The 18,275-nt window shown below is 37.6% G+C and overlaps 2 protein-coding genes across 5 annotated transcripts; one reads left to right on the top strand and one right to left on the bottom strand.

The window, feature by feature from the left end:
• Positions 1 to 673: 673 nt before the first annotated feature.
• LOC107712977 (prothymosin alpha-like) lies at positions 674 to 3,483 on the top strand. Of its 4 annotated transcripts, none has more exons than XM_016518377.1 (5): positions 674 to 912; positions 2,047 to 2,145; positions 2,469 to 2,535; positions 2,624 to 2,700; positions 2,781 to 3,483. In XM_016518377.1, exons 1-5 carry the CDS (start codon positions 862 to 864, stop codon positions 2,850 to 2,852), a joined length of 366 nt encoding a protein of 121 aa, XP_016373863.1. In that variant the 5' UTR covers positions 674 to 861; the 3' UTR covers positions 2,853 to 3,483. The 4 variants fall into 4 exon arrangements, with proteins under 4 accessions (XP_016373863.1, XP_016373862.1, XP_016373865.1 ...); XM_016518376.1 differs by having other exon boundaries at positions 679 to 912; positions 2,621 to 2,700; XM_016518379.1 differs by having other exon boundaries at positions 682 to 912; positions 2,047 to 2,139.
• A 1,669-nt stretch (positions 3,484 to 5,152) lies between these two features.
• On the bottom strand, positions 5,153 to 17,758 carry slc45a1 (solute carrier family 45 member 1). Its single transcript, XM_016518375.1, has 9 exons — positions 17,619 to 17,758; positions 14,744 to 15,177; positions 12,897 to 12,989; positions 12,183 to 12,407; positions 9,707 to 10,587; positions 8,396 to 8,549; positions 7,416 to 7,592; positions 7,124 to 7,329; positions 5,153 to 5,641 (listed from the first exon to the last, which is right to left on the bottom strand). Exons 2-9 carry the CDS (start codon positions 15,165 to 15,167, stop codon positions 5,369 to 5,371), a joined length of 2,433 nt encoding a protein of 810 aa, XP_016373861.1. The 5' UTR covers positions 15,168 to 15,177; positions 17,619 to 17,758; the 3' UTR covers positions 5,153 to 5,368.
• Between the last annotated feature and the right edge of the window lie 517 nt (positions 17,759 to 18,275).

Raw genomic sequence — 18,275 nt, 5'->3', positions numbered from 1 at the left:
AAAATGACTGTCTTATCTTTCAAGCCATAAATCAGTTGGTTATCTGTGCTGAGATGTTTGATGGTGTGGAATAGTCATGTTAGCATCTTAGTGTGACTTCTCATTATGAATGAAACAGCTGCCTGGTCTGTCTCCATCTGGGACACAATGGTCTCTGAATACAACATGCTAATGAAACTGTGGCTGTAAACAAAGACCCCAAAGAAGCTTGAATTCATCTGTGCAAGCTTGGAGGCAGGTTCCAACCACAAAGCAGTTATCAAGGGATTATGTCAAAAAAAGGTCAAGGGAAATAGTGAATGGTTTGCAGTTTTCAAAAAGAATGGGGAATAGTGGCAAATATAACGCAAAAAATATATATACCAGTTCTTCCTCAAAAGCAAAATAATAATAAATAAAAAATAGGTTAGTGAATTTACATACTATTGATAAAAAAAAACGTTTTTTTTTTTTTTTAAGTTTACTAACTGGAAGATCAATTTGCATTTCCTTCAAATTTACACAAAGAATGGCTTGAATGAATCCTGACCTTCATAACAGTATTTTTAAAAGACCGGGTAAAAGGTAAAATTAAATATGCCACCAATAAGACAAGACGGGCGCATTACCAGAGGGGCGGGATTTCATGATACAATTGACAGTGGCTTCTCCAATCAAATCGAAGAACGGATTTACGTTGCCACGATCCTGTCCAATCAGATGTCAGTGAGATTGCCGCTGCTCTCGACTCGCCTTTCAGTTCTCGGGTTCAGGCAGTTTTGATTCACTCTTCCTCCTCCTGTCTGACCGTGTCCTACCTCATCCCACCACTTCTAACTCTTTTCTCGGACATTTTTCTTTGAAACATCTCTATAAACCACCATGGCTGATACCGCTGTTGATACGACCACCACCCCTGAGATCACCGCCAAGGTAAGTTCGCTTGAAAAATCATGTATTTGAAGAAATTGGACCCACCTGGTAACGTTAATTATACTGAGGAAAAACCGGCCAGTCAGTGAAAGGTTTTATCAGCAATAAATGTTATTCTTAACGAGAAAACGAAACGTTAAAACAGAATCATTCGAATAGCAGCATCTCTTCTTTTCGTTTATTCACGGCTCGCGTCGAGTCGTGTTTACTGGTTAAATGGACAACCGTTACGCACATTTCATTCAAAAATAAGTCATAAACTCTTGAGGACTGAATTCGACATGTATTCCCATATATAACGTTAATCACATCCAATTAACGTTAAGATGAGGAGGGAGTGAATTGGTGAACCATCTGCCACAATTTTTCTTTCTTTCTTTGATTTTGTGTGTGTGTGTATAAAGTCAAGGCTCTTGATCTCCGCCGCTCGAATAGGCGGGAATATCGCCGCCGTGAGCTGTAAATCGTTCGCGCCAACCGCCCCCGGTCTCTCGAGCACGGTGTCTTGGCGCGCGCTCTGCCTCCTTTTGTTTCCAGCTCGGCGCGTACGGTTCCTGCCGGGGAATAATAGGGGCAGTGGGCAAGACGGCGCGAAATAACCTTAAGTGACCTCGACATGTGTGTCGGTACAATAGATTTAATTCACGAAGTCGTCTATATAATAGATCTATTGTGGTGCAGGTTTCAGAGAAATAACACGCACACATAAAAACGGATTTACTTGTTTCTCCATTAAATAGCAGTTCCGATTATATATTACATTTATACCATCAGTTCTAACGTAATTTCATATTAGTTCACTTGAGTTAACGAATAGAAGGTGACCATTACGACTACATGATGTTCGTACTACATTTATGGAAAAAATAAAATGATTGCATAGTTTCTAAAAGTGTTTTTAAAGCCGAAACCGGTGGTTTTCATGACCCTGGTGTTGGTTTGCCATTTGATGTATTTTAACAGGCAGCCAGCCAGCTGGTGTGTGGTCTGTGGCTCATCTGTGTGTGTGGGTGGGGAGGAAACTCAAGGAAACAAACTTTCCCCTTTACTACCTATGACATAATCACATGCTGCATTGTTTATGTAGTCGGAGGGGGGTTATTTATTAACTGATAAACTTCTGCTTCATTTCAGGACTTGAAAGAGAAGAAAGAGGTGGTTGAGGAGGCAGCGGAGGCTGTGAAGGAAAATGGCAGCGAAGACGCACCTGCAAATGGAAATGGAACAGTAAGCGTTGAGTATTTCCCATCAGGCCTTGTGACTTTTCTCCCCGACGAACCACTTGCCGCGCAGGTGTTGGAGGGCCCCCTCCCCCTCTTTCATCGTGCTGCTCTTTGTTTAGGGTTCAAATTGACTGACACAGATGCATCTTATGAGAAGACAGCTTTAAGGCTGTGCACATGGTTTCTCTGCACATGGCTTTTTTACATAACTGACCTTCCCATACACTTTGGAAATTTTCGTAATTATAGTTAATTACTAACATTGCTTGCAAATCATCTGGTGATATAACAAATTTGGTATCTGTTTCACTCATGGTGTTTTCTCTGTTTTAGACTAATGGTGCTTCACACGAGGAAGAGGAAACCCATGAGGACGAAGAGGGTGGGGATGATGAGGAGGGTGAGTTTGACTTCGCCTTTGTCATCATTACATAACTTACTAGTACCAAAACCGGTTATTGAAAAATACGTTTGATTTTTAACAGCAGGAGAAGCAGAGGAGGAGGAGAATAGTGCTGAAGAAAAGGCAGACGGGCAACCCGTGAAACGTCCAGCAGAAGAGGAGGTGGGTTCAGGTTTCAGACGCATTTCACAACACGTTTCCATCATCTTTACCACGTCTAATCTTTGCTTGTCTGCTTTCAGGAGGCAGTCGAAACAAAGAAACAGAAGACAGAGGAGAACGGCAACTCCACAGAGGCTGAAGTCCAAGCCTAAAGTTCTCGCCGCCCTTCAGTAGCTCTGTCGGTATGGTCAGTTTGACCTAGTAGAGTTTGTGCTTTTCTGTATATTTCACAGACCTTCTTTTTGCCGCTACAAGATCTTTTTTTATTGCACTGAGGCCCATAACATCATGACCCTGTCCCCTTTTGTAAGACCTTATTTATTGGTGTAGGACCAACATTAGAACCCTGTATTAAAAGGAACAATGTTTATTTTAGCACACGTTTAACAAGCACACATTCTACTCTGTTATTTGACCAGCGGACGTATACACAAGCAACTGAAAGCCTAAGGTTCTGTCATTTTCATGGGTGACATTTTTCCTATCCACTAAAGACCAAAGATGAGTTTTAAGCAGGGGCTAATAGACTGTTTAACCTGGTTGTGCTACTAGAAGTTAATCCCTTGCTTTGGCAGATCAGTTAACATAACGGATGGTTCATATGAATGAGAGGGGTTCCTTAGTCAATGCATCATCCGCCCTCTTAACATGTTAATTAACCCCTTTTTAAATCTTGAAGGTCTTTTGTTCCATATGCATTTAAAAGGATTGTATCTTTCTATCCTTATGTACAGTTTTGGGGGTTTTGTTTTATCATTGTGTTTTATATGGGAAGTGCAGAATAGAAAAAAAAACAAATCTATAACAGAACTGTATGTTAGTACTGGTGTTCTTTCAGTCCTTCAAGCGAAACCTTTTTTTTTTTTGGGTTGCTTTTTGACCACTGCTTTGTATAGTTTGGTTCAGGATTATAAATAAAAAAAAAAAACAGTCTTGTCTTTATAAAAACCAGTGCCTCTTGGGTCTTTTTTAACGTTGCGTTGGGGGTTGCAAAACTTTTTTTTTTAAGCTGTTTGAAACAAGATTGGACATGCACCAAATATGTGAAAGAGGACTGACCTTAACTGGTGCTCAAATTTAGGTAAAAACTTAAAGTAGTGCCTTGCACAAAGGTTAAAGGATTATTTCACCCAAAAATAGAAATTTGCTAAAAATTGTACTCGCCCCTCAGGCCATCCAAAATGTAGATGAGTTTGTTTCTTCGTTGGAACAGATTTGGAGAAATTAACATTACATCACTTGCTCACCAATGGATGCTCTGCAGTGAATGGGTGCCGTCAGAATGAGAGTCCAAACAGCTGATAAAAACATCACAATCTACATGACTCCAGTCCATCAATTAACGTCTTGTGACGCAAAAAGCTGAATGTTTATAAGAAACGAATCCATCAAGACTTTTTTAAAACTTCAAACCATTGCTTCCAACTAAAATACAAGTCCTCAATCCATATTTTTTTCTCTAGTGAAAAAAGTCGTCTTGTCTGAATCAGGAGAGAAATATGCACGGATCAAGCACAGTTTACATGCAAAAACAGTTCTAAACAAATATGTCACTATTTGAGTGTGAGAAGACAACAGGGGATGGACTTTTTCATTGGAGTTAGTATTATTTGGATTATGCACTCATTATGGCCAGTGCTTTAAAGTTAGAAAACCTTTATCATGGATTTGTTTCTTACAAACACTGCCTGATAATGACAAGAACGACTGTCATTACAACGATCACGCCAGACCACATGGAAGCAGGCATGAGAGCGTGCGTTCCATGACATGGCTCAGTAGGGGAACCATAAATACGTCATTTATGTTTTTCTTATAAATATGTCATTGGAGCGTCCACCAGTGTCAAGCCATGTTACAGTAGGCTATGGCAAACATGCGAAAGGAATATTCGTACTCATGAGGATGTGTGTAGCCTAGTAGGTAGCTAGTATTCAAATAATAAGCCTAATCACTTTAAAAATACTATATGCAAACCGAAGAACCAATAGACACACACACACACGTTCTCTGTTTTACTGAGGTACAGTTCGAAACAGAGGCCTACAGTAAGGCATCAATGTGGCTTTACATGCAAACAAACTGACAGGTCTTCAAACAGTTCATTGACATGTTCACAGCCAGGATACATTTGCTTTGGATATGTGAGGGGTTTACTTTTATTAAAAGCAATGAACCACAAAAAAGAGAGTTCGGCGAGCTATAAACAGTTTTGGCTTCCTCCTTCACGAGGAATCGACAGTAAAAAAAAAAAAAACATTTCACATTATGTACAAGCTGACGTAGACATGTGGGGTGTGTTAGAACGAGCCGTTTTAGGTAGGCGTGGTTGACTCTTAACTTTTATAAAGAATGTCTCTTTGGATTTGAGACTTTTGTCTTTGCAACTTTACAGATCTTCTTTATGCACCAAGAGCTTGTAACACTCCAAAGAGAAAGGAAAAATTGAAATCGCATCATATGACCCCTTTAAGATGCACGACAGTCATTGATCTTTTATTTACTGGACTGTTTGAATTTCTTTGCTTTGATTCCCGGATATCAATGAGCTTTAGACTGTCGTTTTTACATTGTGATTTAATTGATGTTGCAATTCAAGGAAATTACCAAACAGCTGTCTGCTGCTTCTGGATTGTTCATTTTGGACCCGGTGTGTGAGAGATCAGGTCTAAATGTGCAGCAGCAGTGGCTGCGTCTCACTCTGGGGAGGCTCACCCTCGGGTGGTGGCAGATGGTACACCACACACAGTGAGGAGTACAGGCACCCCACAAATGACATCAGACTCGAAAAGTACATCACGCCCTGGGCCCCACCCACCAGCGATGTCAGAGGGCCCATCGCCACGGAAACCAAGATCTGTGCCAGGAAGTACTGGCAGCTGAGCAGGGAGATGTCCACCCCCATACCACGCCTGGTCCCATCCTCTGATGAGCCGCAGAACTGCAGGAACAACATGTGGACATGCATGATTGAGGTAGGGTGACCATACGTCCTCTTTTTCCCAGACATGTCTTGGCCGGGATTTCTAAATTGCCTAAAATGTCTGGGTTTTAGCTTTGTTTTCCTATTGTTTTCAAACTTGCTGAATGTAATGACTGAAACGTTGTTTGACCAATAGCGTGCGGGCATCATACATAATCGACCAATCGTTGCGTGTGAGAAGGTGGGATTTACAGAGAACGTATAAAACAATGCAAATACACATACATATAATGAAAGCACGTCAATAACATTTCTTTTTGGCAATTTAGAAATCCAGGCCAGGACATGTCTGTGAAAAATAAAAACACATTTTACCCTAATTGAGATCAATCAAAAATTAAGTCAATGACTAAGGACCTAGTTTTCATTTTAATTTTTAGTTTTAGTAATTTTGTTATGTGTTTTTGTCATTTTTTATTAGTTTTACTACTTCACTTTCAAAATATTTCAGCTAGTTACTAAGGCAACGTTTTAAATGTTTCATCTAATATTTATATTTTTATTTTATTTATATTTATTTATATTTTAATATAATTCGTTTTAAAAAGTCAAAAAGATAAAAATATGTAGAACTCAATCAACATGCAGCTGAAAACCACTGAAATAATTTTAGGTCCCTCAGTTCATGAAAACTGAAAAAATGCATGCTTTGTATTGTATTTACAGTAGAAGTCTATGAGGCAAAATATTACAGAAGGTTTAAGAGCAGAAATGTGGAAAGTTGGAAAGTATTGCCAACAACAATATTGCAAATATTTATTTTATATACCTATTTTCTCTATTATATCCCTATTTATGTGTATTGTGTAAAAGTTGCTATGTTCACTATAGTCGTGACTTTAAATAATCTATATAATTTTGCACATACAGGGTTAGTAAGCAATTTTGTTACTGTTCTCATGTTCCCAGCTAACAAAAATATGTTCCAAGAACATTTAGCTAATGTTCCCATTAAGTTATGAAAACGTTATTTCTAAAATGTTCTCGGAACATTCAAAACTTCCATTTTTAAAAATGTTTAAATAACTATTTTTTTGGTTATGCGAACATTAATAAAACATTCCATTTCATCAATTTGAACATTACTTTTGAAACAAGTTGTTACATTTAAAAAAATGTTAGTTGAAAGTCCAACTAAAATGTTCCATTAATAATGTTTAAATATGTTTTATACAGTTAAATATTTATTTATATGTTTTATATGTTATAATGTTTTTGAAAGCATTATTAAAAACCATATATCTTTTTTCAGAGAATGTTCTCTGTTAGCTGGGTTCACAAAAATAATATTTCATCTTGATGATATTCTTATGAAATAGTGAGCATTTTAATGTTTATAGTGATACTGTGCCCCATAGACTACCATTATATGTACAGTCCCATAAACACAATTTTTTTACATCTAATTATTTTCTCTTTCTGTTCTACAGATGCTCTCACCTGCGGGTTCTGGTAGTATTCACAGAGCAGAGAGTAAGGCAGCGTACAGAGAGAAGAGAAGAGAACGCCGTAGGTGACGCAGAGAGACAGCACCACGTACAGATTGGTGGAGAGAGTGGCCAGCCCTGTGCCCAAACCAAAGGCCAGATAGGCGAAAAAATACAGAGAACGCAATGAGAACCGCTCCTCCAGCTTCTCAAGAATGGCTGCAAGAGGAAAAGACAAAAGAAAGTAATGGTACTACATAGAATCTTTGTGCATGCTCAAATTGTACAGTCACGCTTTTACCAACCTGAATAAAAAGCAGCACTAAATGCATAGATGCACATCCCCCAGCAGCCCATGCTGACGCCTGAATTGTAGCGCTTGTACTCTTCTGAATCGTGGTGGGCCTTTGGGTCGCCACCAAACACAACCTCCCCCATAAAGTCAGTGTAGAAGAGCAGCATGCCCTCAAACGATAACCAACCTGTGATGGGAGATGAATGATTTAGACTTAAACACTTTTAAAAACACTTTTGAAAACCATTGTATATTAGCTGAACCACATGCTCTTCATTTGCAAAGTTGTACACATCCTGTGGCCGTGGAGTTTTTGTTAATTAACTTTTTTGGCTAGTTTTACTATGTTTTTAGTTACCTATAAAAGCACTCACAGATCCATTTAACACATATTCAGATCTGTTCCCTCAAATCAGTGTTATTTTAGTATTTTAAAAAATATATATTATTACAGTATTCATTAATATTTTCATTTAGCTTTTATCTCTTTTTCTTTTTTTTCATTTTAAATACATTTTTAGTAATTATATGGTACTTTTAAAATAATATTTATTTTTATTTCAGTTTTAGTAATTTTAGTACTTCAACTTTCCTCAATTTTACTTCAGTTAGTTGCCAAGGAAACGTTGCTAATTTATTTTTTTTATTTTTATTTTTTATTTTTTTTAATCTACTGTATATTTACATTTTGTTTTACTTCAGCATTCTTTCAATTAACTTGAATTTATTTTGAAAATGATTTAAATAAGTTCTAGTTTTAATGAACAATAACAACAGTAAATTCAGAAAAAAAACTCTGCAAATGCTGTTTGAGCTTGGTGATGGCTAATGCAACCATGTTTTTTCTTTTGCATTTAAGAAATTTGATCAGTTATAGGTCTCTTACTTTGTTATCAAAACCTCTGTTTCAAGCCTATGTGAAATGTGCTCATTATTAAAACAAAAATTATGATTTTGTATATGCCTAATGAAATTCAAAACCTTTATTACCCAGAAAATGGTTGGTGCACAGGCTTCGTAAACATGGAGGCATCCTGTAGATGGCAGTACAGAGCAGCTTTATTGACATTTGAGAGTCTGCTGCTTCATGGGTGCTGCTGAGGTCACTGTCATAATGCATGCCATTCAGCAATATATCTGCCACCTTGGGAAGAGAGCAAAAACATGCTAAAGTTCAATGGCAAGCCAAGTATACATAAAAAGCATGAGAACACACTTAAAATTAAAAAAAGAAAAGTACAAAAAGTGAAAAAAAGTGGAAGTACTAAAATTACTACAAATAAAACTGAAATAAAAATAAAACTATACAAAAATATAAAAAACTAAAAACTAATAAAAATTACAAAAGCACATTACAACAAAAACACTTAAACTGAAACTACAATTAAAATGGAAACTGCAAATGTGACAATAATAGCTAATTCAAAATAATAAATACTATAATAATATAGCCTATAAATAATACTAAAATAAGGAAAATAAGGAACATTATTGTAAAATTTGTTAAATGGATTTGGGTGGTACTCTTGTGAATGGCGGCGGACGCTGATTAGTAAGAGAAGAATTGTTTAATAAAGTTGTTATTTGTGTTTTCTTTACAAAATACAAAAAGTATTCACGTAGCTTCATCAAATTACGGTTGAACCCCTGATGTCACAGGGCCTATTTTAAAGGGGTCATATGAAAATACTGTTCTTTTTAGCAGCATCATATGACCCCTTTAACAATGTCCTTACTATGTTTCTGGGCCATAAAACTTAGAAAGCTCTCGGATTTCATCAAAAATATCTTAATTTGTATTTCGAAGATGAACGAATGTCTGTCAGGTTTGGAACGACATGAGGGTGAGTTATTAATGACAGAATTTTCATTTTGGGGTGAACTATCCCTTTAAAGAGGATAATCCTTATCATTCAACTGAACTGTGCTTGTATGTTTTAAACACTTCGGCTCCCTTAATTTGTTCTTACTCTACATGTATTAAATGTACATCATTGAAAGCGCGCAGTTTTCTAGCGTATTTCTTTAAATTCTCAGGTAATATCAATGGTATGACCTATTACAGATGCGCCCGAAATTACAACAACAATGGCTACATATATTATAATATATATATATACAAATTGTTTGATCAAAATTATTGCTAGGGACAATTTAGTAGTCGCTGGATATTGGTAGGGACATAGGGTACCTAGCGTCCCTACTAAATTCTGCACACTTGACTTGAGTATGCAAATAATACATGGTTTAGATACTCATACAGGCAATTTAAATTAGGTAAAAACTACAGTACACACTGACCTGTTGACTGAAGGTGACAGTGCGCCTACGACCGTTGTCCAAACCGCCGCTTGGAGCAATTAGCGGGTCCTCCATTAAGGCCAGGCTCTGGGGGCGCTTCAGTATCCCTGAGGTACTGCCTCGCTGTGATCCCGACGCAGCCTGTTGGCCCTCATTAGGCTGGTCAGTGGGTTCAATGGCTTGCTTTTGCTCATTAGCTTGCAACTCCTCAGTCGCCAACAACTCTCCATTAGGCTGCGAGAGTTTGTTTTGCTGTGCAACTTCATTTGCGGTAGGCGTTTCGCTTTGAGGAGGAGGGGGCGTGTCCCCCGGTGGAAGAGGCGGAGCCACTGCCTCGGGTTCTAATGGAGTCTGCTGTCCAGTGTAGCATTCAATCAATACTCTGTCTATATAGGAGGTGCCTAAGGAAGAAGCAAACTCATTAATGCCTGTGAGCGAGTTATCCCGACTGATGAAGCTGCCGTATTTGGGCGTCAGAGGACTCAGAGGGGAAATGGGGCTGGTGAGGCCTGCGTAGAGACGTGCGTTGGCGCTGCTCGAGCGGCCCAGTTGGTCCTGGTAGTGGCAATTGGAGAACTGCCTGTTATAGAGGGCTTCCTCCTCGTCCTCATCATCCTGGTCCATAGCGGCTCCAGGAGGAGGAGGTGGGGAGGGCGGCAGAGGAAGATTGGGGCTCTTGAGGTTTCGGGCTCTTCTGGTTTGAGGCTGGGACTGGGGTAGAGGTCGCTCAGGGATACTGGTCATGGTCATGGCCGTGGTGGCGGCGAGGGTGATGCTGGTGAACAGGTATATGACCCGGAGCTGGCCACCCATTGACCTTCCGAACTCAGTTTTATCCCAGTTAATTCCACCCACAATGTAGCCGAAGCCGCCGCCAAGACCTGAGTTAAATCAAAGTTGCAACAGTAATGTGATTGAGTGTTGCTGTTTGTAAGTAAAACTTTAACATCTTTGTTGATTATTAAATAATTATAATTATTTTATTTATTATTAATTTATGTATTGTTGGTGATTGAAATAAAGCTTAAATAAAATAAACTAGTAGGTGAAGTGCTAAAATTACTACTACAACCAAAACTGGAATAAAAAGAATAAATAAATAAAACTATACAGAAAAAAACTAATTTAATAGAAATGACAAAAGCCCATAACAAAATTACTTAAACTAAAATGAAAACTGAAAATATAAAAATAAAAGCAAATTCAAATTATATACAGTAAATAATATTATTAATATTATTAAATACTATAAAAGTATATAAATAATGATAAAATAACACTGAGGCAGTGGTGTACAAAGTACCTGAAAGCCATACTGAAGTAAAAGTACAGATATCTTACCAGAAAATGACTTTGGTAGAAGTTGAAGTCACCGTTTAGAATATCTAAAATGTAAGTCACTTATTGCTTTACTGAACTTGTATAAAATGATTATTAAATGTGTTATCATGCTATCTGCAGAAAAACGGTATTCTTTGTGTGATATAGATTAAGTTAACTATATTAAATTATATAAATGTAAAAAACATACAGAAGCGTTTTTAGAATGCAAAACAATTTACAATCTACAATTTAGAATGCCTGGAATTTTGAGTTTTAATAGACTAATAAATCAACATGCGTGCACTCTGTGTGTGATTTGGTAATATAGCCTACTTGATAATGTCAGATCGCACATCATTACAACAACACTTACCATATTATCGCAGAAGATATACTGTATATCGCACACCCCAGACTCGACTTGAGTGGAAAATGAATTATCTGCAGTTGTGAGCAAACTTGCAAACGCAAGACCACTGATTCGTCAAACCTGCTTTCCTGCAGTCCGTGTTCTTCTGACGTTTTGTAGTAAGTAACGAATATGCTTCCAGGAAATGTATCGGAGTAAAAGTATACATTTTAATTAGGAAATGTAGTGGAGTAAAAGTAAAAGTTGGCTGAAATATAAAAACTCACGTAAAGTATAGATACTCCCAAAAAATACTTAAGTACTGTAACGAAGTATTATTACTTCGTTACATTACACCACTGCACTGAGGGGATTTTTTTAAATATGGTAAAATGTGTTGAATGGATCTGGGAGTAGTATAATTTTATGGCTAAATGAAAATATAGTCAAATTAGCCAACAAAAAAAAAAACAAATAAACCAAACAAAAATAAAAAAATGTTGTCTTAGCACCTAACTGAAATAAATTACTTTAAAGATGACACAAGCACATAATAACATAATATTACTAAGACTTCAACTAAATGAAAAAGAAAACTGAAAATATAAAAATATTAATAAATATTATAGTGGAATATAAATATTACTAAAATAACACTGATGTGATTAGACATATATTGGATTTTGAGAATTATGAGAAAAATAAAGTCCTTATATGTGAACCACGGCTCAAGCAGTTAGCTCAAAAACAAAAATGCTTTAAATTAATAGTTAACCATAATTAATCCTAAAGTTTTTCTCTGACCTGCCAGGAGAGCGTGTATATTCAGGCCTCGGTCTTGGTCCTCTGGGCTACACACATCCATCATGTACGCATGACTGGGGTTGTCGGCTGAGTCGGCACTGAAGTCCATCAGAACCACGCCGCACACCGTCAGCACGATGCCCCACTTGTGATCGAGGGTGGTGTCCGCCAGAGCCGATCCAATGTCCCGTCCATTCAGCACCAGTGTTAGACCCAGCAGAGCCCCTACAATCACACCAAAAGAAAGAGCAACATTTAAATTAGTATTATAATCTCATCTCATCTTAAAGGCAGGGTATGTGATTTTTCAAAAACACTTTAGAAAACTGATTCGGGCCGAATAGCAAAACAAACTTGTAGCCAATCAGCAATAAGGGGCGTGTCTACTCGTGATGTGGAGGAGAGCACGTTCAGTGCATGGGACGCTTACGTCCGTAGACACGGTGTAACATTGGTCTTGCTTTGTTTCACAGACAGAACTAATCGTTGCCTGGGTTGCGTACGTATATGTGGGGCGGAGCTATCAAAATAGGGGCAAGACCCTTTTGGGGTAGGGGCGTGTTTGTTTTGGTGATTTCAAATATCAACATTGGCTACCAGAAATCGCTTACTCTGCCTTTAAAGCCAGAAACTGTAGTTTCGATGTCACATATTAAACAGCAAAGAGAGAAACAGCTGCTTGATTGAACAGTAACTAAATTCAGTACTGCTTACCTATCGCCAGGGCAAAAATAAAAGGTCTCCTGCGGCCAAAGCGAGACGTGCATCGGTCACTCCATGCCCCAAGTATTGGTTGCAGAAGGAACCCTGAAAATCATAGAGGGAACAAAACTTAACTGGCTAAATGTTGGCTTTGAAAATTTGCATTAGAAGTGCCAAAAAGAAAAAAAAAAAAAACTATTGACACTTGTCAATATTTCACATAAATAGAAAAACTGTGTCAATTTACAGACTGTTTCTTTTATCTTGGCCATTCTTTTCAATATAATAATGCTTTTACAAAGTAGTCCTTCTAAAGGAATATGATAGCTTTGTGTGAGGAATAGACTCAACGATTTTACATCTGTTTGTGTTCATGAGAAAAGTAGAGATTTTGGAATCTGATTTATAAATGAATCATTTGCTTGAACTGAATCTTCTCTATGAATTGGTTGATCCAGTTTACAGAACCAGTCTGAATGATTCCGTTTGATCCCAGTATTTGAATTTTACTCAATGATCTGGTTACATCCGTTAACTGGCAACTTTTTTTAGTCAAGACTTTGAATATAGCATATTAGTTTTGTGAATTATTTTATTTACATTTATGCATTTAGCAGGTGCTTTTAATCCAAAGTAATTCACACTGCATTAAATTGACTAATTTATCATTATAAAATGGATAGTTCCGGTCCTTGATTCTGATTGGTTGAGCCAAGTTCGAAGCTGTTGTAAATTCCTCTACAAACATACACCTTTGTTTACATTTGTGTGTTGCTCGGCAACCACTTTGTTGGAACCACAACCGTTTCTGAGGAGCTACATTTTTTACATAGTTTTTATTTTGTGAAACCTTACTATGTATATGGAATAACCGTTTTATAAAAGCAATAAGCCCCATGAAGCCGTGGTTTACAGTGAATTTATAACAGCTAAGGGGGGTACTCCGCTTCGCGTCATGCCTAACAACACCCCTTAGCTGTTATAAATTCACTGTAAACCACGGCTTCTTGGGGCTTATTGCTGTAGTTCATGCTTTTCATGGGAATCAAACCCATGAACCTGGTGTTGTTAGCACTGAACTACACTCATCATTCGCTTAATTTTTTGAGCTTGACAGCCCAAATCCTCATTCACTTTTAAATCTTCATATTGAATAGAGCAGCCAGGATCCCAGCTAACAGAAAACGTTCACTAAAATTTTTTAAAAGTCATATAAAGGTTAGGACAAAACATTTTTAAAGTAATGTTTATGGAATGTTCTTATCACTTTAATAATATTTGGTATACATTCTCATAACATTTACAAAAAACATCCTTAGAACAACATTCTTTGAACGTTCTCATGATGTTATTTTTACTTGATGAATGCCCTTTTAACGTTGAGAGAAAACGTTCTTAGAATACTAAAAATAAACGTTCAAATAACGTTATACCTAGGGTGAAAATAAAGTTACCAGAACATATATGAAACGTTTTAGTAATCTTTAATTAATGTTAATCACAACAAGAAAACTGGGCATTTTAACGTTCTTAGTATATTAAAAATAAACGTTCAAATAACGTTATACCTTGGGTGAAAATAAAGGTAGTAGAATTTTGTAAGAAATGTTTTAATAACCTTTAAATAATGTTAGAATCACGACAAGAAAACTGAACATTTCAACATTCTTAGAATATTCAAAATAAACATTTAAATAACGTTATATCTTGTGCGAAAATAAACTGAGTAGAGCGTTGTAAGGAATGTTTTTGTAACATTTAAATAATGTCATAATCATGACTGGACTGGATTTGGATGACCTACTTTTGTTGGAACCACACGAGGAACTGTTTGAATGAATCCTTTAAGATCTACTTACCTAAAATTGGACTGATGAACCACACTAGACTGTAGAACTGGTCGGGCAACCCCATCTGAAGTAACATAGGCGTGACATACGCCGTTTCCATTGCGTAGCTGAACTCGATCCCAAACAAAATGCAGCCATTGAAGAGAAGCTCGGGACAAGTGCGTCTCGGAGGAAGTTCGCTCAGGTCGAGCTGTTCCAGGGGACACGGTGTGTTCGGCGGTGGTGGCGGAGAGGGCCGGATCAGTTTCCGTCGCTTCGGGTGCCTCTGGAAGTTGTTGGCTCTGTGACTGAGGTGCCGTGTGGTGGACGATGAGAAACTGGACGTTTTGGACAGAGTGGGTCTCCAGGTGCTTTCCTGGGCAATTCCAAACTTCCCCCCTATGGGACTGGACAACAGGGGGTCGCTCGGGGTGCCCATTCCAGGAGATGACATTCTGCTCACACTAAAAGGAGGGGAAAAAATGTTGATGCACATTTCAAAAAACAAGAAAAAGCAATCCATCACTGCTCCAGCACAGTGTCATCTGCACAAAGCACTCTAAGGGTGTACTCACATTAGGTGATCTGAACTGGTTCGTTTGACTAGTGTGATCGCTCCGTAAGGTTCGTTTAGCCGTCCCTGGCTTGCTTGGAAGATGTGGGCCAGAGTACGGTTCAGTTGGGCTCGGGCACGGTACGGATGTAGTGTGATCACTTACCACACCGGAGCACGGAACAACTACTATTTTGTGTGCACTACTGTCATCATTACGAGCGCAAACATCTTCTATTGCTACTACTAAAGTACACTTTTCAATTCATTTAATTAAATCAAGTATATTTAGGTTTATAACGGGTCTGGTTCTCACCTTATTGATGAACAGGAATTGAAACCTGCAAATTCTTATATTAACGTCAGCTGCCTCCGTATTAATCCTCTGATACATGCAAGTGAAAATCGCTGCACAGCATAAATGATCAATTTATTAGGCAGTCTATTAGCGAAAGTGGTTTTCTCCGTGTTATCTCGTACATGACATAAGCGTGCTCCGGCCCGGATTGTTTAGTTAGTGCAAGTGTGAGTGCAGGCCAGAGGGGGGCTTGGTGCAAGGCAACTGTGCCTATAGTGTGAGTACACCAGGGTTCACTAATAAGTGAAGCCCTAGAAGAACCATTTTGGTTCCCCAAAGAACTCTTCAGTAAACAGTTCTTAAAAGTACCATTTTTTTTTTCTTATTGTGAACCCAGCTAACAAAAATATCTTCTAAGAACGTTTTGCTAATGGTTCCCATTAAGTTATGAAAAATTTATTTCTGAATGATTCAAAATGTTCAGTTTTTTAAATGTTTTAACGTTATGCAAACATTAAAGGGTTAGTTCACCCAAAAATGAAAATTAGGCTGCGTTTTACTCACCCCCGAGGCATCCTAGGTGTATATGACTTTCTTAGGCCTTTGTTCACCCCCCGAAGCCGTGTGAGACACTTTTTTTATGGAAGGGCGATTTTTATTTAAGTTCTTTTGGACTGAAACAATGCAACAGCCGCTGAGTGGCATTAAACAGCTTGAAAGATCAAAGACAATTTTTAATATAACTCCGACTGGATTCGTCTGAAAGAAGAAAGTCATATACACCTAGGATGCCTCGGGGGTGAGTAAAACGCAGCCTAATTTTCATTTTTGGGTGCACTTAACCCTTTAAGGAACATTCGATTTTATGATTTTGCAAACATTATGGAAATGTTACTATTGAATATTCTCTAAACATTCAAAACATCCAGTTTTTTTCTAATGTTTTAAAAAGTTTTTTCTTGGTTATGTGACCATTAAGGAAACATTAATTTGATCATTTTGCAAACATCATGAGAACATTACTATTGAATGTTCTTTGAACGTTCAAAACATCAATTTTTTTAATGTTTTAAAAACATTTTCTTTTCTTGGTTATACAAACGTTAAGGGAACATTCCAGTTTTATTATTTTGCAAACATTATGGGAATGTTATTTTGGAATGTTCTCAAAAAGTAGTAACATTCAAACAATGTCCGATGAACATCCAGCTAAATCGTTTTAGAAAAAAAAAGTTCCATGAATGATGTTTAAATTATATTTTTGTGTAAACATTTTTGAAAGACTAGGTAATTCTGAACAAACGTTCTATTAACATTACTGGAAGAATGTTTGTTCATAACTTTGAGAGTACCTTGCCAGAACATTAGCCAAAGTTCTGAGAACATTTTACTAATCTAAAGAACATTTTTCTGAAATAAAGAACCTGGAAAGATTTCATGGATGTTAGGTCCCTTATGGAACCGTCAATGCCAATAAAGAACCTTTATTTTTAAGAGTGTAGGTCATGGTGACATTGAGATAGGAGAGCAAAACAACACACTTGCTTAAAGCCATTGTGAAAGGCTTCACATTAGCCGTTTTATACATCAAATTGTATGCAGCAAAGTATCGTGCTGAAGCGCCATTGCTTCAAGGAGGTCAGTGATATGACACTTCTTCTTCCCTCGTGCACACGACGTACTGCAACCAATGCGCAGCTCCACTGACAAGATGCGCATTGCACATGTGGTCTGTCTCTCCATAGCTGAGGAAGCAAAACGCATAACTGCAGCCACGTTCCTGCACACTTCTGAGAAATACACGAGGTTTTGTCTATTAAGCAAGAATAAGAAGCGCACATAATGGTTGATTTATAAAAAAGATTTAATTATGGATGAAAAGGTGGATGCTTGCATGGAGAGCAAGACGTGTTTATTTTCAGTTTGACCACACCGGCCGCAATTCAGCGGTGTAATAATCACCCTAATCATTGGCTTTCAAGGTAAAAATGATACAATCGACTCCACTCACGTGTTCTTTGTGAGAGGCGTGCGGATGGAAGCAGAAATATTACCTTTATCCGGGATGCTCTTCATGCATTACTGGTTTGCGAACAGCAGACGGAAGGACTCATCATGTTGACGCTGCTGTTTAAGGTTTCATGTTTTTTCGTGCATTCTGGCGCAGTCATTTCTCAGCTTTTATCTTGCTCCTCCGGTCTTCCCCTCCCCCCCCCCCCCCAAACTGCAGCATCAGCATCAGCTGAAAACTGACACCTGTCTTAAAAAGCCCTGTGGACCTTCAAGATGTCATCCTGTATTAATTATTTATCATTTTCACTTTAGTCATAGTTATAACCCGAATAACAAAAATACATTCTAAAAAATGCTGGGTTGAAACAACCCAGCATTTTTAGTGTGTATGTTCTAAGAACGTTTTGCTAACGTTCCCATTAAGTTATGAAAACGTTATTTTTGAATGTAGGTAACTTTTTGTAAACTTTTGTTATGAACGTTTTTTTTAGAGATCTTTGCCAGAAAGTTAGCCAAAGCTTGTCATTTGCACTTATATATTGTTGCTCTTTTGTTAGTTTTGACTGCTTTTATTGTCTTCATTTGTTAGTCGCTTTGGATAAAAGCGTATGCTGAATGACTAAATGTAAATGTAATGTAAATGATGTTTAAATTAAAAATACAAAATATCATATACATGTGTGTATGTGTTGAAAGCT

This window comes from Sinocyclocheilus rhinocerous, unplaced genomic scaffold (genome assembly GCF_001515625.1).
Source record: "Sinocyclocheilus rhinocerous isolate Xijiao unplaced genomic scaffold, SAMN03320098_v1.1 scaffold147, whole genome shotgun sequence".
NCBI classification, from domain to species: Eukaryota; Metazoa; Chordata; class Actinopteri; order Cypriniformes; family Cyprinidae; genus Sinocyclocheilus; species Sinocyclocheilus rhinocerous.
Note: the sequence above shows the minus strand (reverse complement) of the source record. Positions and strands in the feature narration are given on the sequence as shown.